The 20,041-nt window shown below is 43.0% G+C and overlaps 1 protein-coding gene across 1 annotated transcript in view; it reads right to left on the bottom strand.

Annotated features, from left to right (window-relative positions):
* Positions 1–2,912: 2,912 nt before the first annotated feature.
* Positions 2,913–20,041, bottom strand: part of col12a1b (collagen, type XII, alpha 1b) — a gene marked incomplete at its 5' end in the record, with an annotated part of 114,167 nt that continues 97,038 nt past the window's right edge. Inside the window, 15 exons of the mRNA XM_079214682.1 lie at positions 2,913–3,719; positions 5,953–6,123; positions 7,293–7,361; positions 7,478–7,663; positions 7,741–7,807; positions 8,932–8,967; positions 9,053–9,124; positions 9,283–9,336; positions 9,419–9,472; positions 9,830–9,883; positions 11,670–11,765; positions 12,037–12,090; positions 15,211–15,297; positions 17,059–17,136; positions 17,393–17,548. Of these exons, the coding sequence (XP_079070808.1) occupies positions 3,595–3,719; positions 5,953–6,123; positions 7,293–7,361; positions 7,478–7,663; positions 7,741–7,807; positions 8,932–8,967; positions 9,053–9,124; positions 9,283–9,336; positions 9,419–9,472; positions 9,830–9,883; positions 11,670–11,765; positions 12,037–12,090; positions 15,211–15,297; positions 17,059–17,136; positions 17,393–17,548 (1,359 nt within the window). The 3' untranslated portion in view covers positions 2,913–3,594. The remainder of the gene's footprint in view (positions 3,720–5,952; positions 6,124–7,292; positions 7,362–7,477; positions 7,664–7,740; positions 7,808–8,931; positions 8,968–9,052; positions 9,125–9,282; positions 9,337–9,418; positions 9,473–9,829; positions 9,884–11,669; positions 11,766–12,036; positions 12,091–15,210; positions 15,298–17,058; positions 17,137–17,392; positions 17,549–20,041) is intronic.

Raw genomic sequence — 20,041 nt, 5'->3', positions numbered from 1 at the left:
CATATATCAGTGCGCCATCACCTGGCCATAGCCAGCCACTACACCAACATTTTTGGGACTTCCACAACAATTATAGAGCAGAAATAATGGTTATTTATTCCATGGTCAACAGCAGATATGCTAGCTCTCTTCATGGAGACGCGCAATGGCGATAAGCCACGCGGCCTTTGACACAATTTGATGTGAACACAGCTTTTATTGTCAAGGAAGTAAACTGGTTTGGTGTGAACGTAACATAACTCATGGTGTGAGCAAGATTCAGGTCAAAATAGGTAATTTTTCTATTTCTGAACCAAAAAACACATTTTTTGGACTGAAAATGCTTCAAAACATGTCATTGCGTATGTTTCTTGTGATTATTATTGATTTAGATTTAGATGCTTTATGTCTTAATCTTTCTAAAGAGGTGTAGTATTACTCTGGGGGATAATGGGAAGGCACTGAACAATACAATTAAAAAAACTTGGGGAGCAATCGAGGAGTCTTTTTTTGCTCAGACTCTTGACTTTTGATCATATTTATGCAGAAAATAAGTAAAATATTTTTTTTTGTATTTCTTTTTTATTAAAGGCAAGGAGTTGCAGATTCGTTAGAGATCAAGGACAATAGGGTCTGGTATTCATATCAAGGTAATATGAGCTGTAGAACAGGGGACCCTAGGGTTTATGATGCCTCATAAACCCTAGGGTCCCCTATTAAAATATATATATATATATATATATATATATATATATATATATATATATATATATATATTTTTTTTTTTTTTTTTTTTTTCTTCTTATATTGCAACAATAGACCATAGACTTCTTTTTTCTCCCGTGTTGCACAATGACAACCATTGAGTCGTAAAGTTGCTGCTCAAGTGTTCAGATTTTGTGCTGATAAATAAACCTTTTAAATAAGTTTATCCTCTTCATCACAGTTAAACGGAGTCACCTGAAACCAGAATCAACTGCGTTCATGGGCAACGTGGTGCTGGTTTGTAGAATCACGATGCCACTGAATCACGATGCCACTCGTGTTCATCATAGGCTGCCAGTGACCTTTGACCTCCAGGATATTGAGTGTCCTTGTTTTGTTTCTTATCTTATCTCCACTCTGCAGCATCAAAGGAGTGTGCGTGCAGTTTTGACTTTATTCATAATCGCCTGCAGCCGCCAGTGGTCACAGAGGGAAACGCCCCAAAACATTTCATCATGCGACAGGTATGTTTTTAATGTTTTGCCGCTATCAGAGAGATCGTATCTCGGCCTGTTTCCTTTGGCGAGGTCGAGGGAGGAACTTCAAGCTGCTGATAAGCTCGCCGCTGGAGGCTGCAGCCGGAAGCTCCGCCTCCCTCATCCCGTTCTTATTAGACCTGATTAAAAACACCACTTCCTTTCCTCAGACGCTTGTTACCTCAACAAGATCGTAGCCCTTTATCGTGCATGTAACCATATATGGTCATTTTCCTCACAAAGTATTTCAATGAGTCCCCTATAAAGGGTTAAAGGAGCCTTTTCCTCAACTATCGTCCTCTAAGAAACACATTCATAACGTAGGCTGCAGATTATTGATCAATCATGATTATTTCATGAAATGTTTATGTAAAGGACATCCAAATCTTCCCAAAGCGGTAATTCAATTCTTTGTTCTATGTAACCAACAGTAAAAATATTGGATTTACCATCATATACGGCACAAATTCGCTTATTTAGGAAGGTGGAAGCTGCTTTTTCTGCCAGTTTTGCCTTATAAATGACTGAAACGGTTCGACTATCAAACTTTTTGAACAATCGTATCAGCTCCAGTAAAATAAGTTTCGAAGTAAAGTCATTTTAAATCAGCTTTTTTTCCAACCAGCTAAGAATTGGCCATCTTTGTGGCAAATATTTCTTACAAAAATGTGTATTTTATGACTTCTTGAATTTGTTGAAGGCTAGAGCATCCGTATCAGGTGGAAGGGAAGTGTTTAGTTTGCTGTAGTCGGTTTATTCAGGGATTATTTGCGCAATTCAACACAATTCAACTACAGAAGGTCTTTATCAAGTAAACATGTCAAAAGCATTTGCTGCTTTCTGGCTTCTCAAAGTCAGGATTTACAGCTGTGAACTGTCTGTTAATAGATATCCATAATTCATGGTGATAAACTGAACCCAGTGGCTTTGAGAAAAATAAATCCACGTCCGTCCAAAATGTCATCACTTCATTATGTTATATTTTCAGACATTTCTGGGAACATTTTCATAATTAGCACATGCATTTTTGTGTCTTGGCCCATGGGCCGTATGTTTGACACCCCTGGCTTAAACTAACTAGATTTGAATAAATACTGAAACAAAAACTTATTTCGGGTTAAATTAAGCTGAGGTTTTGCCTTTAAATTGCAGCATCATTCTGTATCGATCAACTAATCAAACTTTATATTAAAGCTTCATTCAGCAACAATTACGCACCGGATATTTTTATTTTCTTTCAACAGCTGATCTGAAGCAGCCGAGCATAGAAAAATCCACAACTGAACTACACTATTTGTATTTCATAAACTTGTGATGTGGTATTTTTACAGTTTCTCCTCTGGTAACCCAGACTGTTGCCATGGGGATGCTGCCCAGTAGCTGGTGGCTCCAGGTGAGTCACTTGAAGGAGACGAGCTCTTTTCGTGGTGGCGGCGGGATGTTTGCAGCTCACAGATGATTACGGCCTCTTGCTCGTTCAAGCTTCATGTTTGTGGCGATGATTCAGGGGGATTAATACTTAATTTAAAGTATAATCATACACTGTATTTCATTTCCTCATTATTAATAAATGTAGTGAAGTAAAAATAAACTATCTGTAGTAGAACGCCAACTTGTTTACATTCCACCACTTTATATTATTATAAATATATAAACCACGCTGTCAGAGAAAAAGTACATCTTCACAAAAAAGACAGTTTTAATTTTCAGTAGTTTTATTGAAAAATGCCTCTTCTGTTTTCAGAAATAAATAAGAAAATAAGGCTATGGAATTCACAATCTGCAGTTCAAACATGAAGCAGCAATACCACTTCCATCGTCTGGCATTCTGAGAAGATGACAAAAATGACGACAACTATATTCTGGTTAAAACAAAAATGAAATGTAACAAAAAGAAACAAAACATCTACTAAATATACACCACAGACATGCAACTCCACCTTTTTATTAAAATGATCTGTGACAGAAAAAAGGAAAACTGATAAATATTAAGTCTAGAGATACAAAATGTAAGCTGTTTAACTTAAGGAGGATTATATTTAACTGTGAACGAACACTTTCTGTTTTCTTGAGCTTCTTCACAACAAACTGATGCAAATATGTTACAAGCAACAACAAAAAGACTTGAGTGGAAAAGTTTTGTTTTTTTGTTTCATGGATTCTTAATTGTTTTTCTCTCGTGCTTGAACTCCTCCAAACATTTCACCTGCTACAAAGAAATTAATATTCACAAACGTTTTAAGGCATTTAAAGGTGTTTCCCAATAAAGTGGAGGTGTCAAACCTCCTGTGGTGGTTTTTACATTTGTGTGTGCATAACATGCAGAAACCTAAACACAGGTTGAGCAAGATGAAAAGAAGAGAGCCCGCTGGTCTTATGACGTCGGCCTGCTGGACAACTTTCTCGATAGGGACCTCTTTCGACGCTGGTTTTGCGACAGTTCGTCCTCCTCGGCGTCCAGGGCGACTCGGGTGTCGGGTTCAGGCGGGTATCGGCCTGCTCGGAGATATCGTTTGGGCCGGTTGAGCACAGGTTTCTCATTTCCTCTTTCAACATGCACAAGAAAAGACGTGGCTCGATGTCTAAAGCACTGAGAGCAGGGGGCGTGTCCACTGAGTAACTGGGGGCGTGTCCACTGTGTTATTCGAGGCCTGTCTACTGTATTAGTGGGGTGTGGCCATTACGTTATTGGGGGAGTGTTCACTGCATTACTGAGGCGTGATCAATGCGTTATTGTGGGTGTGGCCACTGCTTTACTGGGGCGTGGCCACAGCATTATTCGGGACGTGAAGCTTATTATATTTAATGATTTAATGAGCATCGAAATTGTGATGATTCACTGCAGGTAATCAACCAATCAACTGCCAGTGGGTGGGGCCTCATGCTGACCACGCCCCCTCCTCCATAACATCTCAGTGCCGTTCCCTTTCTGCGGATGTTTCTGTCTTTTCTCTACAACTCATTCATTCACAATAAAAACATTTCCAGCAGCAGAACTGGAGGCACTTCTTCTGGCTTTGCATCGTTCATGTTTTGTGTAACTCACAGATACAGTTCAGCTGTTTTGGGGAGGAAAAAGTAAAATAAAAGAAATAAAAAGTGTCTAAAGGTTGTGGGTCACATGTGCAGAAGAGATTCAGAGCAGTTTAAAACAGCTACAGACAAAATGGGCAAGAAAAAAAATAGAAAAAAATCTTTTTTAATAAAAGAAGCGTTTGTTTTTGGCATTCAGCAAGCAGCAGGTTGTTGGTTTGCAAGGCACAAGCTTTAAAAACGGCAGATGTTAGAAACTAAATGTCGTGGACTTGATTCAAACATCATTTACAAGGAAGGCATTAGTTTATTTACACCAAAGAGTCACGAGAAAAGAGACGCTGTTAGAGCTGCTGCAGGTTCTCTGCTACACATCCACCTGTGTTAGTATTTGTTTGTAGTAGTAGTAGTAGTAGTAGTAGTTGTTGTTGTTGTTGTTGTTGTTGTTGCTGCTGTTGTTTGCTGCATGCTCCTCCACTGAACACAACATTTCTGCGTCTGGGCTTTTGGCTTCAGGGTGCCAACAGGCCGCTTCGGGGAGCACAGTGCCGCCCGGGCGGCGCTGTGCTCTACTGGCTGTGAGTCGCTGTTAGTTTCCCTCTTGTGGTCGTTGGCTTGTGTATTTTTGTGTTAATGGCTTTTCCTTCGGCTGGTTATCCGCTTTAAAAACAGCTCTAGAACGCGTGAGCAATGTGAGACTTTGGCTTTGCTTTGTCGGGGAAGTCAGTGAAAGCAGCACAGGCGGCATAGAAAGTCTACTGTGAACCTGCAACAGGCCAAGAGAGGATGAGGGGTCAGTCGGAGGAAGAAGAGCAGACAGAGAATCAAACATCGTCTGAGTTCAGTCACTTCGTTGGGTTCATCCTCAGGAGAGCACTGAGAGGAGATGTTTTCTGTCTGAAAGCCCCGAGAATGTGGAGAGATCTTTAACCCTCCAAAGATATCAATCCAACATGGCCGTTTATTTGATGAACGGTCGAGCAAATATAATAATAATATGATCAAAATATCCGTAAAGTAAAAAAAGTAATTATGCAGAACAACATATATTATATTGTAACAATTGATGAGTTATTTACTTTAAAGGTGGAGCTAATTTTAACAACGTTACATACCGCTGGATAGTTTAATATATAATAACAAATCATTTATAAGTTTTTATTGTTAATCTAAATCTACTAAGTGACTAAAGCTGTCAGATAAATGTAATGGAGTGGAAGTATAATATATATAAGTAGGATTAAATGGAAATACTCGAGTGTTGGAGATGGATTATTCCATGATTAGCCTAGTTTAGCACAATGACTGGAAGCAGGTGAAAACTGCTAGCCTAGCTTCACCCATAGGAGGATGTAGATGTTGCCTGTTGTTTACTAAACCGGTGAGTGAATAGAAGTAATCCTAATACTAATACCTGAGGTTTGGCAGATAAACCTGTTTATGCACCCAAAGAAACCAAAGTTCTCAGATATTTATAGTTTAAACAATCTAATCAAAGATACCATACAGATGTAAAGCTTTCGATGGAGTCCTTACAGTCTTTGTGCTAAGCTAGGCTACACCCTTTCCCTGGACCCACGTTCTCACCGGACTCTGACAGAAAACAAGCGCTCCTCTCAAAAAGCTGGACGCGCTGCTCCAGAACCAAAGAAAAGATGAATTATGAGCAACGATTCATAACCCGGCTAACGCTACGTACCTCCGTATCCCTGCCCGTTGTAGGGAATACCGACGCACTGGGAGGAGTCACAGTATCCGGATGGGCCGGGGGGGCCGCGGACTCCAGCGTATCCTGGACGTCCGGGGGGGCCACGGGGCCCGGCGGTACCTGAAGGGCCCGGTGGTCCGGTTCTGCTTTCTCCTGGTGGACCTGACGTAAGACGTTATAAATAACCTTTTATATTATATTTAAGAACATGTTATTCCAAACTTATTTCATTCGAGCCGAAACGAGTAATCGGGAAGTCAACTAATATTAACTTATTGATCAATTTCTCTGAGACTCTGAGATGAATTCAAACAATTCTCCGGACAACGGGGGTGTGTCTTAACGAGCGCTGAACCAAACCAGATAATTATGAATCTGTGTCGACTTGCTCGTAAAATTATATCAGCTCGAAATACTTTTGTTCTATTTAATACTAATATATATAACCACTGTTACTATGTATACACAGTAATATAGTGGACTAATGTCTGTCTGAGCGTGTTGTATCAGAGCTTCTCTTTGCTTTGTTCGTGCATGTTAGCGTTCCTCGCTAACGTTAGCTTGTGATACGAAACTATATCTGAGTGGATAAGGTAGCTGCTAGCTAGCTGGTACTAACTCATGTATCGAGACAAACGTGTTGAACAATACATGATGGAAAGGTGTTGTTATTATAAATATGATCCACGATGTGCAGGACGTTGAAGTTCACTTAACGGCCACCAGTGTCATCAATAACAAGGACTTACTTAAAGTTCCACATGGTACCTTTTACTTTATTATTCGTGTCCCTTTGTGAAGCATTTTCTGTTTTTAAACTACAATGGGCTTTATGTAAAACACCTTTCAATCATTTTTCAAGCAAATATCTCCAAATTTTCTCTGGCTCCAGCTTCCTTTCCTGTTTTATATAATTTAAAACTGAGTATCTTTGTTTTTTGTACCTGTAGCTGATTAATCTTTCATGAAAATCATTTTATTTGGAGAATAGCCCTATAAACTAACTACATTTACTTCATGTTAGAACTTAACATTCATGAAATATCATTTACCAGAAGCTGCTCTTTTCAGTCACATTGAACTCAACCTAATATTTAATTAGAATGAAACTCTCTATTGGTGCATTCAGGGAAGCTCTGACATCTGAGAGTTGGCAGTCACACTTTTAAAATAAAAGATACATTTACTTTTGGTTGTTTGGGTTGTTTAGCGATAAAAACATGAATCTAATAATAACTTATTTCTGTTAAAATTAACCATTGTTTGGGTCATGTGAGCTCTGTGCAGCACGTCGTTGGATGGTAGATATGAATAAAGAGTTAGAGACGTACCAGCAACTCCTCTCGGTCCTTTCTGTCCCACCACAGACGTTCCTCGCTCCCCTTTCTCTCCTGCGAGACCTGAAGGGAACCCACAGATCAGATATTCATATCACGGGGAAAGTTATTGATTACTGGATGGGATGAACTGAGAGCCCGAAGAACATCAGAATAAAAAGATAAACTCTGCCCCGTACCTCTCTCTCCCGACTGGCCCGGTGAACCCGGACCTCCTGGGAAGCCATTCCTTCCCGCGGCGCCGGGCTCTCCGCGTGGTCCCTGCCTGCCGTTGGCACCCGGGGGCCCCGGAGGCCCCGGGTTGTTGCTGCGGTGCATGCCGTTGGGGATCTGGTTCAGCAGCGTGTCCACGCGAGACATTTGAGCTGAAACGACAGAGCGGACGTGGAGATGAGCGTCGGCTCTCGTCGCGTGACGGATGACCCGGTGCTCACGGACTCACCGCTGACCAGCTGCTCGCACACCTGCCGGGCGATGGACCGCATCATGTTCTGAGGAGCAAAGTCCCCCTGAGGACAAAGAGGGCCGTACTTTAAACCAGACGTCACCTGATAGAAGGCGTTTCTACACATTGACATGAATCCGACACATTGTAGCGAATGGAGAGGCAGAAGATGTTATCGCTCAGTAAATAAAAGAATATATATATAGCAGTGGCGGGCAGTTAGGGCCTGCTAAGCCTTCTCTGCTGGCCTAAACAGAATCACAAAGTTATAGCTATTTTATCATTTATTTATTTTTAAATTTTGTTTTATAATTAAAAGTGATAGCTATTTTATAATGTAATTGTTTTTCACAAATACACTGCTGTTAAACAGCTGATGAGACTATGACGGGGCAGTGAAGGCGCAGGTAGAAAATCCACGGCCCGCCACTGATATATAGTAGGCGTCCCTGCTCCATCTCTCTATCTGTTTGGGGTCCCTGGACTGAAGAACGTTGAACTCTATTTTGATTTCCAGACTTCTTTCTGTTTTCCTCCATCCTCAGCTTTTGTTTGACTTTCTCTGTGGAGCTTCTTGAGTGTTGGGAACTACATTTCCCAACAGCACAGCTCAGAGGTTTACTTTTTGATGAAATAAAGCCTTGATGAGCCTGATGAGCTGGACTGGTGCTCGGTTGGAACTGGTTGTCCTCACCAGTAAGCCAACGTAATGGTTATTTAATTCAATCAAGACAATGTCAAATCCATTTCCAGAGTTTAAAATCTCTAGAAAATGCCTTAAAAGCGGCACTAGGAAGAACCGGAATGTTCTGAAGGCTTGAAAGCTGTTAGAGAATTCTGTCAGTCTTGGTTCAACCCCAACCCTACCAAACCTAATCGAAAAGGAAAAACCTAGAAAAGAGAAAAAGATAACCACATCGGTTTTATCTTTCAATTATATCTCTCCCTTTTACTGTTTTAGTCCTCTTTTACATTTACATTTTTGAATTGCTTTTTTGGACACTGGTGCCTGACCCCTACCGACCCTGGCCTTGACCACCATTTTTTTAGTTTTTACATTCTTTTTCTTTATACAGTTTTTGTTAAGAGACCCCAAACCCAACCCCTTAACACTAAACAGAAATACATTACCAACAAAACCTAACCCCTAACCCTAACCCCACAGACAGACCATGCCAATGTACTCACCCTTTCCCCCTTGTCTCCCTTTGGACCGTGACCGCCCTGAAAACACAAAATCACAACGGTTCAGTTGTCAGAAAAACCCGTTGAGACTTCGTCCGGTCGCCATGACAGAGAGCACACTTACAGGGCTGCCGGAGTCTCCGGGGTTTCCGGGTTTTCCTGCACTGCCCGTTAGGCCAGGAGATCCTGGAGGCCCCTGCAAGGACACAAAGAAGGACCCGCTGGGTTAGGAGACCCCTCAAGAACCTGTTTTTAAAGGTGTTCCATGCTTCCAGCTCCCTAAACACCGGTTTGTCCTGGAGCAAAGCCCCTGAACGCCTCCCCTACATGAGTCAAAACCATCAGAACTCTCACCATGGGGCCTGCGGGGCCTCTGGGGCCCGACGATCCGTCCTTTCCTTGAGGGCCCTGGAAGCACAAGAAGCAGACTGAGGACCTGAACCGCTCTCGCTGAAAGGACTCGTGGAGGCCCGTTCACAACCGTACTTACCCGCACGCCGGCTGCTCCGATGGGGCCCACAGAACCACGAGGACCCGGAGAACCCTGCAAAACACACATGAAAGAGCTGCAGACCTGAAAGGGGTCTCCTTTGGTCCGGTCGGACATCCAACTCTGGGCTTTTCACAAATACACTACATGTATTATAATTATTTTTCCCTGTTTGCTTATTTTCTCATTGCACAGGGGGTGCGCCGCGCCGCGCCCAGCTGTTAAACAGCGGATCGAGACTATGACTCCACGCCCCACCACTGATACATACAAAGAATCTGAGCTTCAGCTCGAGGGGGAAGGAGCTTCCCTCCGCTTGAGAGGGAGGATTCTTCAAAGCTCCAGGAAGTCAGATTTCTGTCTGGAAGCTTTGGGAGGACGTTATTTATTAAATAAGTGAGCTGCACTTACTTTCTGTCCCGGTAAACCCGAGTCACCGGACTCTCCCTTTGGTCCGGGGCGACCCTGAAGACAGGAAACAACAACGGGAAGAGAAGACAGTGACATTTAGAAGACTTCACAAACAGAGATGAAGCTGTGATGTTTAATATAAATAAGTGACGTGTGATCTGCAGCTGGATCTCTTTTATTAACGCTAGTTTTATGTTTCTACTGCATTCTATTTCATCTCTGAACTGTTGTGCTGCAGATTTGTTGTGACATTGTTTTGAGAGGCTTTACTGTCTTTAATAAAGTTCCTTGTTATTGTGTAGCTGTAGGTTTATTATTAATAATGTCGACGTACCACATGGATCTGATCCACCTGATAAACATGTGATCTGCAGCTGGATCTCTTTTATTAACGCAGGTTTTATGTTTCCACTACACTCTATTTCATCTTTTAATCAGTAAACTCTTGTTGTTGGGTTTTGTGTATTTTCTTGTTTCTTTGTAACATTGAGAGGCTAAACTGTGGTAATTAAATGCATTGATGCAGCTGTTAATATACGCAGACCATAACACCTGATATTAACATGAGATGTCAACAAACATGACATGTGGAATCCCTTCTGCGAGGAAAGACTCGTTAACTCGTAGCTCGGAGTGAAGAGGTCTTTCCAGCTGCTGGAGAAGATTTACTTTCTTTTTACATCTGGATGAATGTGATCGTCTTTGTGATCTTTGTGCATTTACACCTGTTGTCCAGATACAGATCTCCAGGTGTAGACAGGGTCTGAGTCAGGGACTTTAGGAGGCTCGCTGAGGACTGAAAGAGGTCCAGATAAATGAACACAGAGAGATAATGAGTCGAGCCAGGAGATTCTAGATGAACAGAATCTGCATATTGAGACCTGATCACAATGCAAACAGATGTTATTAACCAGAACCAGAACACATGTCGATATCAGGTGGAGATGAGGTCTCTAGAGCCTCTTTCTCTTTGGACAAATAACCCACTAACATCTGGATTTTGTCACAAGTATTTATTGGCTCCAGCTCCGATCGGCTGAGATGGAAACACGAGACCCGGACGGACACGATAATTTATTCTCCCTCTCTCTCGGCGGTATAACTTCTGTGACTCTTTGTTATCCGAGCCACAAGGTTTCCAAATTAGTCGACACAGAGTTTGAAAGAGAGACTGAACGGATATAAAGAAGAAGTGACCAGCGTCACATGTCCACTGTTTACTGACCTGTTCAACAGAGATGAGACTAATTTAGCCAGGAGTGTGTGTTAAAGCTGCATTCTCTCTACTAACCATCAGGTTGTGACTCCTCTGGTTGTATATAAGTCTATGCTTCATGTGTTAATGCTGCATTCTCTCTACTGACCACCAGGGGGCGACTCCTCTGATTATATCGTAGTCTATATAAATGACACTTGATTTAGTAGATTATGGCCATTTAGAGTCAAACAGACCATAAAGCAGGGGATGCTTTAGGGCAGGGCTACAACGTGATTGACAGGTCTCTACGTCCACTTCTTATATACATTATTCCAAATCTCTTCCTGCAAATCAGTTCTCCCAAATCATCCCGTATCTGTAACTACAGCTGCTTCATAAATGTCAGAGGGAACGTTTCATTTTGACTTGATCAGAGATGGAAACACAAACAAAGAGTCAGAAGCCTCCCTCTGACTCTCGGGTCACTCCCTCAGACATGAAGGAATGTGAATCTCTGCCACAGAAACTCCCGGCTTGTAAACTCTCCTGGTAATAAATGGCCTAATAATCCAGCGCTGCGGATTTATGTAGAGGAAAGGCATCGCGGGGAGTGAGTGAGTGAGTGTGTGTGTTTAGACTTACAGCTTCTCCTGGAATCGACAGGCCGCTGGGTCCTTGAGGGCCGGGCAGACCCATGGGCCCCGGTGGGCCGTTATCTCCCCGAGGGCCGACCGGCCCCTGTTGAGACAAAGCCAGGGGGGTCACATGTGAACCAGGTACACGCGGGAGGGTTCGATTAGAAGACTTTTACAATCCGTGCACTATAGGAACGTTGCTGCGCTGTTCAGCGAAATGAGCCTCCCCTTCATATATGGGAGGAAAACACTGGTTCTGTATAGTGGAATCAAATGCTTTCGCTGTCTTCAAAGCTCCCGTACTTTAAACACTCTTCATGGAGCTGCTAGCCGATCCTGCTCTGGACAAACAGTTTTTATTGAAAGGTACTCACAACAGGGCCGGCCTCTCCTCTTTCACCTCGGGGACCTTTGCTGCCGGGGGCACCCTGAGGAGGACGGACATCAGTCACGTTAGCACAACAGAGAGATCACACGAGGCATAAGGAGCACGACAGGAAGTCAAGACGTGTTATTTCATGCAGGAGGACAGAAGCTCTCAGCGGGAGGCCGAGCGGCGCTTTGAGTCGTGTCTTCAAAGAAGTTTGTGCAGGCGGAGGAGTTTCTAGGAGAAAGGGGAGGAGTCTCTATCAAATCTGAGGTCCTTATAAGGAATCAAAAACTAGCTTCAGGTATTAACTGTTTAGGTGTTTCAGCCCTTTAACATGTTCATGAACCTCATATTCAAGGTGATAATGTTTCTTATTGTCTTCACGATGTGATGATGATATATGAATAAGAGCAGACTTGTCCATATCTGTACATCCTGTGCACCACAGTTTAACTCCTCCCCCACTACGTTTTACATGGAACATCGCTCCATAAAAAAGGTTAAACTTGCAACGACCCTCCCACTCTGCACCTGGGACCCCGGTTGAAGATTGGCTTCCTGGTGGGAGGAGCTGGGACAGCCCGCCTCCAAGAGGGCATAAAAGGCGGCACCAATGGGAATCTCTCTCTCTCTCTCTCACTCACTCTCAGCAGGACCTGATGCGCCAGCCTTGTCCTGTTTTGTTTGCATGTTTTGTAGGCATCAATTGTTTGGACTGACAATAAAATAGGGTTTTGTGTTGGAGATCAAGGTGTGGACTCCCTTTTTGTTGCCAGGTGGTAATAAATGGGGGCTCGTCCGGGATCACGTTAAAGGTAATTTTGTTAAAGGGAGTTTTCCGCACAGATCTGTTGGTTAGAGTGTGTTTCTGACCTGCTGTAGTGGTACAGGCTCGGGAGTCATTTGGAACCCTTTTCCTGATAGGCATAAGCAATGAGGGCCACCAACTGTCTCTCATTGACCCTTTATGTTGTTTGTTATTTTTGTGCAGTAAGTGGTTAGAGCAGTTGCTCGGGGGCACTTCCATGACTGTCTAGGTGATTTTTCAGCTTGCTGAAGGTTAACCGGAAGTGGTCAGATGCTGAGCGTACTCTCTTGTTGCAGTGTGTGCTCACTGGCAAGGCCCAGGAGGCTTTTTCAGCCTTGAGTGTTGCTGATGGTGGTAGCTACCAGTTGGTTAAGGCTGCTGTGCTTAGGATATATGACTTGGTACCAGAAGCTTATCGCCAGCGGTTCAGGTCACTCAAAAAAGAGAAGCCATCTCACGTAGAGTTTGTTCGTGATTTAACAACTCATTTTAATCGCTGGTGTGCTGCTTCAAAGGTAGATACTAGGGAGGACCTTGGGAATTGATTTGCTTGAACAGTTCAAAAATGCTCTGCCTGACCGTGTAGTTACCTACATTCAGGAAAAGGAGGTAAGCAAGGTTACAGATGCGGCTAGGTTGGCAGGTGAGTTTGTCTTAACGCATAAAGGATTTTTTGGGGAGAGCCGTGGTCATGGAGAGCTTGGTTCCCGAGAGAGTGTGGGGGGAGGTAACACCAGTAAGTTGTGGTCAGAAGGGCAAATACATTTTCAGTTAAAGCAGACCAGAGAAGAATGGACCCCAATCGTGTCTGTATTTATTGTTTTGGCAAGGGACACTGGCGAAATGAGTGTCCTGCTTTGTCCTTGCGTGGGGAAGAAAGAGATCGTGTCATTGCCGTGCGGGCACACACACAAAGCCTTCTTCGAGAGTCAGTGATGGAGGAGCAAGGGGTGGAAGAAGAGTTAATGCGTTCCTCAGCTCATCAGGAGATTGACCCTGGTTATGATGCGTTCGTGTCAGACGGTTATGTTTCACTGTTCGGGGCTTGAGACAAAAGTACCATTTCTCTGCGTAAACAGACACTGGTTCCAGTACTGCGTCCCAAGGGATGGATTTGACAGTCTTTTCTGCGCTAAAGCATCATTTGACGTTGGTCTCAGATCTGGTGCAAGATGATGTGGTCATGGGAGTGAGACCTTCGCTGCCTATGGGGGGAGTGCAGGTCATCTTAGGGAATGACCTGGCTGGCAGTCAGGTGTGGCCTGATGTGTCGGTGAAGACTTTACCCTCCCAGGTAGAGTCAGAGTACTCCTTCGGTGACGCCTTCTGCAGTGCATCCTTCCTGTGCTGTGACACGTGCTATGAGTGGGACCAGGGGTGAGTCCAGTTCTGTGAGTTCAGAAAAGAAAACTCTGTCTGTGTTTCCTCTGCACCTGGGACCCCGGTTGAAGATTGGCTTTCTGGTGGGAGGAGCTGGGACAGCCCACCTCCGAGAGGGCATAAAAGGCGGCACCAATGGGAGTCTCACTCACTCACACAGCAGGACTTGCTGCACCAGCCTTGTCCTGTTTGCATGTTTTGTTGGCATGAATTGTTTGGACCGACAATAAAATGGGGTTTTGTGTTGGAGATCAAGGTGTGGACTCCCTTTTTGTTGCCAGCCGGGAGCCAGGTGGTAAACTACGTTATTACTCTCATTTAGTAAGAATTAGGACTTTTAGCAAAATGACTATTTTATGACACAGAATGTGACGCTACCGTGAACACACGCACAGATCGGCTTCTGACGTTAGTGGAATAAACATAGCTTGAACACGCAGTGAAAGTATGAGAAGTCTGATCTAAAGACACATTTACAGCTGAATTTGGAGTAAAATCATTCAAACACAGTAAGCAGAGGAAACCTTTTTTAATGCTGAACATCTGTTTCCCTCTGTTTCCTCAGGTTACATTGTTCTGTTCAGTTTAAATAAAACTGTTCTCTTGTCTTTACTTTGGGATTGAAGTAATCAGGAAATAACTTCCCTTTATTTGAACACTATATTACAGTTTTAAAGAGACAGCTAAACCTCTCCAACAGGAATAATTCAACATCAGAGGGGAACATGCCGATTCTCTTGCAGACGTTTAGAGTGATACTCTAAACTTTCTAAGTGTTTTTTTTGCCTGTATTCCTGTAAACCCCTCGGCTCCTCCTGGATGGGAGGAAAGGTGCTGGTGAACCAAACCCAAACAGCCGAAACTTTTTTTGTGGAAACCATTTTGTTCATATAGCCCGTTTCTAGGAGGAAATGTTAAACTGCATGAACCCAAAGTGTCTGTAAATATCCGTTATCGATCGCGTCTGAATGCATGACTCGGGACTCTTACCACCGGCCCCTGAGGCCCAGACAGCCCGGTGCCTGCTGACGTACAGCTGCAGGAGTTTGGAAGGGCCGGACACTTCAGCTCGTCTCTCTGTGGAGGAAGGAAACAAACACACCGTCAGAAACCAGACAGGAATGGGACGAGCGGAGGCCACAAACTGGGAGTGGGCGTCCGAAAAAAGAGAAGCAGAACCAAAGTGTTTCCTGAACATAATATATCATGTATATTAATCACACTATTAATCATACAATTATTAATAATAATATATAATATATTGTTATTTCCCAGTGTGGTATTGATTCTTTTACTTAAAGGGCCAGCGCGCAGCATCTGGTGGGGTCTATGAACAGAACTCACGTTGTTACGTTCACTGTAGGCCATCGTAGTTTCTCTCCACGCTTATTAAACTGTGGTATTGTGAGTCAGTGTGAATGCCATCAGACTTCTGTTGCTTCTAAAGCTGTGTTATTATGGGATGGATGTCCTCTGAATGGGGTTGCGGCTCACGTTACCTCAGTCGTGGAAAGTGAGGAGCGAACGATATTCAGTTTGGTTTTAATCTGAAAAACCACTGTCCCTTTTAAGGAAAGCATCTGAGCACCAAGCGGACAACATTGTAAAAGTAAACAGTGAATAAATGCATGTTTAATATTAAAATTATGTTATATTGAAAACACAGGATGAGATACTGAAGAACAGAAATTAACTGCAGCTGGTTGTTTAGGTTTATTATTAACTGTGTCTTTGCCTTTTTGTCATTTTGGGTTGAACTGGATTCCTTTTATTTGCCCGTCTAAGTAATGACGTAAAGCTGAAGGAAAGATGGAAAAAAACAACTACATGCACTCAGATTGTAAAATAAATTATTTCCTGAATAAATCCAAATGAGCCTGTACGTTCTGTGGGATGAATGTGAGCAGGTTTAGCATAGTTTGTATTATATCTCACGTCAACTCATATTCACGCTGTTTATTTATCTCTGAGTGGAGAAACCTTGGTGGTGATCACTGTGCCCCGAGCGTTGGCTGTCAGGCACTGAGAGTGTCTGCAGATGCAGGACACTCGTCTGCCTTCTAGCTGTCAGGAGGCCATAGGTACTCCTGCTCCAAAGCGGCATTAAATTAGCTTCTTTAAAGCGTCAAGAAAAGATGCTTGAGGACAAGCAGGTGGCCTGATGGTTTTCTATAAGAGGAATCAGACGCTCCACAGATGTAACAACAAACAGGAAGAAAGCAGATGTGAGACTTTGAGGGAGTTGTTTTGGATTTATAGCAGCTCTCAGTACGATGGTTTGTATTTCCGGGATTTAAAGAGAGAAAAACAACTCTTATTCTGACATTAAAGTCACAATCTTATGAGAAGAAGATGTTGGATCAACCTCTAACCAGCAGACGCCGCCAGCAGAAAACTGCTTTGTTGCTCACGTTGCTTTCACACCGTAGAGTGGAGGAAATAAAAAATAAAAAGTAGTTTTCTTCACTTTCAGGTTAGAAAACAACACAAACCGAAAACATGCAAACTCTTTGCCTTATTTAGTCAATAATGACATTTTTTTTTTAACATATCAGGGAAGACAATCTTTAATCTGGAGGCCAAAACCTCCAGTTTAAAGATTGTATATGTGGTAATGTAAATAGATTTTAATAGCTCCTCACAACACTTTGATTACCTGGACACTAAAGTCAAAGATCCAACCGTTGGCCGCAGTTTAATCTGTATAAGTTAAGTTCATGTATAAATTAATGTATAATATAAGTTAATGTATCAGTTAATGTATAATATAAGTTTATGTATAAGTTAATGTATAATTTAAGTAAACGTATAAGTTACTGTAGAAGTTGCTCCTCTCACCATAGATGGGAGGTCACAGCATCTGTCCCTGCTGGTCCAACCCAAACTGCACACAATGTCGAACATCTGTAGCTGGAACTGTGAAAAACAGAAGAAGGAAACATTATAAACGGTGTTGTGGTTCATGAGGCTCTGAATGGCTCTTCATATAACTGAATACACTGAATATTACTTATTTACTTTCTTTACTTTTTGCCGTCGTAGGTTTTTACTATAAAACATGTGTTCTTTTTAATTATTATCTGTATCTGATTTCTGTGTTTTTTTTGATAGCTCTACGTCTGTACTGGACAACAACAATATTTCCTTCCTTCCTTCCTTCCTTTACACTCACAGTTGCTGACTCTCTGGAGCCGATGGACTTTGACATCTTGCCCAGGACCTGGTAGCCGTCGCTGGACGTTCCTCCGGCCTCCTTGATCTCCTTCTCGGCCACCTCCTGGCAGTCGATGTTGAGTTTGACAGTGGTGGGAGAGACCAGGATGTGGAGCTTTGGGGTGAGGGAGGGAGAGGGAGAGAGAGAGAGAGAGAGAGAGAGAGAGAGAGAGAGAGAGAGAGAAAGAAAGAAAGAAAGAAAGAAAGAGATTTTATTGGAACATTCTCTTTGTTCTACGACCAAGTCTCTTGTCTGGTTCTCATACCGATGGCCTGTGAGTTATTAGTGACGTGACGTCTGCTCATTGAACGTACGAGAGAGAAAACCCGCTTTCAGGACGTTGAAGTTTGGATCAAATGTTAATATGAGCAATCTGGGAATTTAAAATGAGATGATGCATCACTTCTTTCAATTCTCTATCATTTAAAGATGCCAAAATGTCTTGTTTATTCATCACCACTGTTATCTTGAAAACCGAGCACTTAAAAAGGTCCCTTCAGAGCACTTAAGAGGTCCCTTCAGAGAATTAAGAGGTCCCTTCAGAGAACTTAAGCGGTCCCTTCAGAACACTTAAAAGGTCCCTTCAAGCACTTAAAAAGTCCCTCCAGAACAGAGCGAACCACGTGTTTCAGCCCTCAACCAGGAAGCTGAAGTCAGAAGATCTGCAGATAGACGACAGCTGGTGGATCTGAGTTAATTTCCTTTAATGATCTTAGTAGATTGTCTTTCCAGTCTTTGGTATTTTTTTTTCTTCTATTTGGTAGAATATGAGACAAAGTGTTTTTTAATCTATTTTGCACACACTTTGTTGTAAATAAGATGTCAAATGTGTCTTTAAAAAAAACTATAAAATCATGAAATAATTCAGCACGACGAAGTGAACACACACACACACAATGCATTTCTCCTCACTCAGATCCGTCCTCACCACATCTCCTTGTGATGTCATTTTGCGGTAGAGAGAGAGAGAGAGAAAGAGAGAGAGAGAGAGAAGGAGGGAGAGAGAAGGAGAAGAGAGAGAGGAGGTGATAGGAGGAAAGAGAGAAAGTTTTAACTTTTAACATTTTAAAGGATTTTCCAATGACATCACTAATGTGGTCACATGATGTGGGTTTGTCTTGTTTCCTGTTTTATTTGGAAGTCCTTGTCTTGTGTGTCCCTCTGTGTTCCCTGCACTTTCTGACCCTGTGATTGTCTGTTGATTGTCTGCCCTGGTCTCTGTTCGTTCCTCTGCTTGTTTTTGATGCCTGTTTTTGTTCGTTCCTCGGCCTGTTGGAAGCCTGTCCGTTATTACAGTTATCGGCATTTTGGGTCCTCACTTCAATCCTCAATCCTGATATGTGGTCGAAACGCCGTCAGGTTTGTGTGAAAAGGATCCTCTGAGGAAACGGTTAAAATATTGATCTTGTGCGGATATTATCATTTATGAACTATTTGGTCACTGTACTTGTTGTTACTTGTCTCTTTCATGTGCATTTATTTTGTTTCAACTGTTTGCTTGCTTAGTTTTTGAATCTGATAATCGTGTTTTTTACGTGTGAACATTCACGCTTTATGAAGCATAAAACCTCAAAAAAGAAGTCAGACGTGCTTTGAGTCAGCATATTTACTTCCTGTCCTGGTTTGCTGCTCTCTGAGAGGCAGAACAGCTCACTCGTTACCAGCGAGCTTCACTAGTCCCAGTCCCACCACTGAGACAATCAGCCGCCTTCAGGTGTCTCTGAAACACATCTGTGGGAGGATCCATCCATCTGAAGGGGGACTAGTGGCGGACCCCGTCGCCTATCAACAGACCCAAGAGGTTCAAGCAAACTTCCTAAATCATGCTGACATGAGGTGAGTTAATAAATGTCCCAGTTGGCTGCTCCACCTGACAGGCTCTTAAATCTTTTGGAGTCCTCAGTCCAGTCCCCTTTATTACGGCCGGAGGCTTCGGAGGAAAGCAGAGCGAAAGCAATCAAAGCTTCACGATGATCGACACTGATCTCCACACGGCTGAGAGCTTTACAGTGACCTCTGACCCCCGGCTGGAGGGAAAGAGATAATGGAAGAATTTCACCCTCAAGGAATCGACTCTGCATCCCTTTCTCTTCGTCTCCGAGGACACGAACAAGTTCAATCAGGAAGGAAACAAACACGTCGACTAGTTTATTCCCTTCTTTTTTTTACTTGCAGCTGACTGAATGAGCTTGAATCCAAGCTGAATTTTAAAAGTTACCAAAAACATCTCTCCGCCTTTAGTTTTCCAGCCCGAGGGAAGAAAGAGAAACACATTCTACATGACAGATACATCTATCCAGAGGATCAGCTGTCACTGCAGGGCAGCAGGTAAAACCTAAATCACAAACAGCCTCCTCTCTCATTAAAGCTCATTCAGAGGCTTCCAGCCCAGAGGCATGCTGGGAGGCGGAACCACCGAGCAGCGAGAATTCCCTTCTGCGGTCAGCTACCATGAGGCCGGACCGAGCGCCTGCGCCTCGAGCCGATGATGTCATCATCTGATGTCACCGTTTCTTAACACTGAGCCAGTATTTTCCAGGCGAGCGTCCCAGCAGAGCTTTTTTTTTTTATTTTTTTTTATTTTTTTTTAACCAGTTTCAGAGGAGC

Source organism: Taurulus bubalis (assembly GCF_910589615.1).
Source record: "Taurulus bubalis genome assembly, chromosome: 3".
NCBI lineage: Eukaryota > Metazoa > Chordata > Actinopteri > Perciformes > Cottidae > Taurulus > Taurulus bubalis.
Note: the sequence above shows the minus strand (reverse complement) of the source record. Positions and strands in the feature narration are given on the sequence as shown.